Source organism: Zalophus californianus, chromosome 10 (assembly GCF_009762305.2).
Source record: "Zalophus californianus isolate mZalCal1 chromosome 10, mZalCal1.pri.v2, whole genome shotgun sequence".
In the NCBI taxonomy this organism is placed as follows: domain Eukaryota; kingdom Metazoa; phylum Chordata; class Mammalia; order Carnivora; family Otariidae; genus Zalophus; species Zalophus californianus.
Genome location: NC_045604.1, coordinates 4,508,606 through 4,512,939, shown reverse-complemented (window position 1 = coordinate 4,512,939; position 4,334 = coordinate 4,508,606). Strand labels below are relative to the sequence as shown.

General features: G+C 57.0%; 1 protein-coding gene across 1 annotated transcript; it reads right to left on the bottom strand.

The window, feature by feature from the left end:
• Positions 1-463: 463 nt before the first annotated feature.
• On the bottom strand, positions 464-1,522 carry DUSP23 (dual specificity phosphatase 23). Its single transcript, XM_027612499.2, is given in 3 exon segments — positions 464-897; positions 1,174-1,299; positions 1,301-1,522. Coding segments are annotated over 3 exon segments (468 nt in total). The 5' UTR covers positions 1,457-1,522; the 3' UTR covers positions 464-711.
• Positions 1,523-4,334: the final 2,812 nt, after the last annotated feature.

Here is a 4,334-nt window from a genome sequence, read left to right as displayed (position 1 = left end):
GGGGCTGCTGCTCACAGGGGGGCTGAGCAGCCCAAGGCTGGTGAGGGGTGTCCAGCCCTTGGGAGCTGGAGATGGTGGTTATCTGTGAGGACAACATGCAGGCCTTCTCTGTCTCGAGAGGATGACACACGAGGGGCAGGGGGGGCCTGTACTGGGGGGGGGTTGTGTCCACAGGGGCTCTCCCGGCCTGTTAGCATCAGACACCCGGGGCTGCTGGGGATTTGTGCCCTCTTGGTTGACCAGCTCCGCCGGAGACACATCAAAGGTCAGCAGAGAACACAAGAGTCTCAGCATCTTAGAGAGGCTGAAGGCCTGGCCCACCCTTCCACTTTCTAGAAGTGTGGCCTTGGGCCTGAGCCTTAGCTGCCTCACCCAAAGAACAGGGGTGGCCTTGCTGCCATTCCCAGGTCACAGGGCTCGGGTGAGGCTCAAATTCGTTGACGTGTGGGCATGCTTGGTAAACTGCAAGGTGCTATGCACTGTGGGCTCGTTCTTGTAAGTTATTTATTCAGGGAGGCAGCGGAGGGACCCCCCAACCTCCCAGTGTGGCTGCACCCATGTCTTCAGTCAGGACCGGCCTGCGGGGAACGGCTACTCAGGTCTCCCGAGCCAGCAGGAGCCGGAGGGCTTAACTTTCAGGGCGTGTCCGCGTCTCTGGCCCCACCGAACACGTGGGTCAGGGCCTGGGACGCAGACAGGAGCTAAGGCCCCTTATTTAGTCCGCTGGTAGAACTGGAAGACGGCTTTCTCCTGATCATAAGTCTCGATGGAGCCGGGTCGAAGGCGCCGGATTTCAGCGATGGCATCTCCTGCAGCCAGGCCCCGCTCCTTCACCAGGTAGCAGGCCAGCATGGTGCCAGTGCGGCCGAAGCCCAGGGCGCAGTGCACCCCCACGGCCTGGGAAGAGGGAGCTTGATGGGGTGGAGCCTGAGGCCCGCCCCACCCCTCGGGCCCGCCTCAAGTCTTCCCACAGGCCCAGGGCTTCGCAGGGTTCTCAGGCTCTCAGGGGCGAGAAGTGACATCAGGAGAGCGCTCAACAGCCTCTGGTTTCCACCCTTCTCCCTCCAGCTCATACTCCTCGCCGCCTCCCCGCGGCCTCCCCCTCCCTTCCGGGCCCGGCCCGCCTGTCCCCGCCCTGTCCCCCGCTGACCCCGGCAGGCCCCGCCCGCTGACCTCCCCGCGCGCGTTGGCCTCGTCCACGATCCGCACGAAGCGGTCGATCTGCTCGGGGGCCGGCGGGCAGAAGTCCGGGATGCGCAGCCGGTGCAGCGTGAGGCCGGTGCAGCGTGAGGCCGGTGCAGCTGTCGCTGTGCGGGGGCCCGCGCTCCGTCAGGGACACCAGGTGCCGCACGCCCTGGTCCAGCAGGAACTGGTAGTGCGCGGGGAGCCGCGGCAGCGCCAGCCCCGCCAGCCTGCCCGGGAGCACCCACGAGAAGTTGGGGGGCTGCACGCCCATGGCTGCGGCAAAGCACGCCACCGCGCTGCCCTCCCCCGGCCCCGCGCCCCGCGCGCCCGGGCCCCGCGCCACCTACCGGCGCCCGCGCCCTGGGACCACGTGGGCTCCGCGCCCGGTCCGGCGACGCCCCGCTCCGCCGCGGGGATTGGCTGAGCCGCCTCGGGGGCGGGGCTGAAGCGCCGGACCGCGGGGCTCTGAGTGACAGGACGGGCGCCGCGATCCGGCCCCGGTCCGGAGCAGCGCCCTCGTTGATTGGTTGGATTTCAGTACTGGGCGGGACTACCGCAGCGGAGCGCACGGGGATTGGTGGAGCTACCCAAACGGCCGGGAGGCAAACCCAGAGGGAACGATGAATTGCCTAGTGCGGACGAGGCAACCCGGGGTCTGGCTCTGCTGCTCTCTGACGGCCGGTGGCAGTTATTACACCAGTGTCCACTGCCCCTGCTGTCCCAGGGCCTGGCCTCCTGGGGTCTGACTTTCTTCACCGTGGACGCCCAAGGGTTCCTCCTCGGGGGAGGAATCTCCTCTACGGTGACTGACTGGTCCTTATCAGTGACTTGCTGAACCTGTCCAGTGAGGGCGATCGCCGCTGTGCGGAGGACTATTCTCATTTTCCATTGCTGGGATTATTAAAAAATACTGGGCTGTCATCTGCCGCCCTGAAGTCCTATCCGCGATAGTAATTATAGTCCAGTGATAACCCACGACATAAGAATGAACGTTTATTGAGCATTCGCTATATGCCAGACACTATTCTTAGCACTTTACCTGTGTTAACTCATTTAATTGCCACAATAATCTTATGAGGCAGGTAATCTAATTAACCCTACTTTACAGATGAGGAAACTGAGGCTCCAGAGAGGTTCAGGAACTTGAGTGAGGTGACTAAGGGTCTGGGGATTTGAAACCAGACAGCCTGGCTCCAGCATTTTTAATGCCCAGTATTATTTCCTAAAGTTAAATGGGAGGATGCTGCCTCTTCACATGGCCATCCTCACACTCCCAAATATCATCTGTGTTAAACAACTGCAGGATTTCTCTTAGTATTTCATGACTTCCAGGCTCTCTGAGTCACCCTCCGGTGGGGAGACCGGAGTTCATTGGTGTTGTTCGTAGAGGTAGAGACCTAGCTCTGAACACAGCGTCTTGGCTGTGATCTGACCCGTCTGTATCCTCATTTGAACAATGTGCTTCTAGTGATGCAGATTAATTATACTTATGAAAATAGTTAACCCTTGTTGAATTTGCTTATGTACCAGGCCCTGCGCCAAAGGCTTTCTGGAATAACAACATGTGGACCGTATTTTTGTGTCTTTTTTGTACACACGTAATCTGAGGCTTAGACAAGTTGGTTAACTTGGCCAAGGACACGCAACTAGTTTGTGGCTGGGCTGGCAAGCCAAGGCCTCTCTGAATCCAAGCCCAGGGCACTTAGCCATAAAGATGTACTTCCCTTCCCTTGTCCCCACCTGCCACTGACACATATTTGACCATTTAAATCTCTGGTTCCAGTAAAATGGAAAGGAATTTTTCTTCCCCCAAGTTCGGAGGCTCCCCTGACCCTGTGGAAAATCCGCTTACCAGTTAACCAGACAAGGCTGAAGCACTGCCCCCACCTACCCTCGCCAGGGGCCGGGAGCTGCATGATCCCCCCTTGTCCCCCCTTCCCTGCGATCTGAGCCTTGAGGAGGCCCTTCCTGTTGGCACTCCCATTTCCCACCAACTCCCGATCAATCTCCTTGCCCATCCACATCTGTTCCTTCCCCTCCTTGCCTGCTGTGGCTCCCCAGGGTTTCTGGCTGATCTGATTTTGGAGACAAGACTCTGGCGTGTGCTCCTTCCAAGTCGAAACTTTCTTGGTCCCTTTGTCTTGCTCTCCTTTCTTTGCTGCCTTCACTCATTAGAGAAAAACTTCCCATATCACTCCCCACACCGCATGCGCTTCCTTGCCTCCTTACCTCAAGGCCTATCTTTTTCAGAGGGAAGACATTTCTGGGGCGGGGGACAGAGATTCTCTTCTCTCCTGAGCCCCTAACTGTGACTTTCCGCTTGTGCGGGTCTCAGCAGGGGCAGGAGAGCATCCTTCCACCTGCCTGGACCTCCCTTAGAGAAAGGTTAGCTGGCTCACTCTGTAGGAATTTCCTTCTTCTCTACAGCTGTGCCCCTCCCTTCCAACAGAGCCTGGGTGAAAAGGGCCCAGTGTCCTTGCCTTGGGCTGTGTCCCATGGTCAAGGGTGCTATTTAATTTTTTGTCTTGGGCCCGGGAGCCTCGAACTGAAAGGAAAACCACTCTGTGATGGTTTTTTGGCTCAGACCTCTGTAACTTAACCGTGTCAGCGCCCGGCCCGGCGCCCCCTCCCCGCCCCCCCCCACTCCCCGCAGCCAATTCAACACTGATCATCCTTTCCTTTCTCCTCTATAAAATGTTACCTGGCCCTCAGGGAGATTTAGCCTTTTTCTGTGCTCACTTCTCACCTTGTATAAATACGTACTCCCAGTTATTTTATTGGATTGGGGTTATCTCTTAGTGTAGGAGCCACAAATCTAATAAACAGTGCTCAAAAATGTTAAAAGAGCAAATGAAGGAAAAAAAAAAAGGAATGCATAGGCGAGACTGTGAATGCATGTTTCTGGGGGTTTATGCGAGTCTCCGGGACTATGGGATGATGCACGATGTGTCTCTTCTTCAGTGCATGAGTTTGTGGACCATAAGAGGTATCATGTAGCACCTTCTCAAGGTGCACTTTTTACGTGTCTGTGTTTTTAGGGAAATAATGACTGTATCAGGATGATCCTGGCTAAATCTAATTACTATTTTTGTAATAAGGGATAAATAAGCCTTGCTCTTTGTCGAGCTCCTCTTCTGTCATCTGCGAGT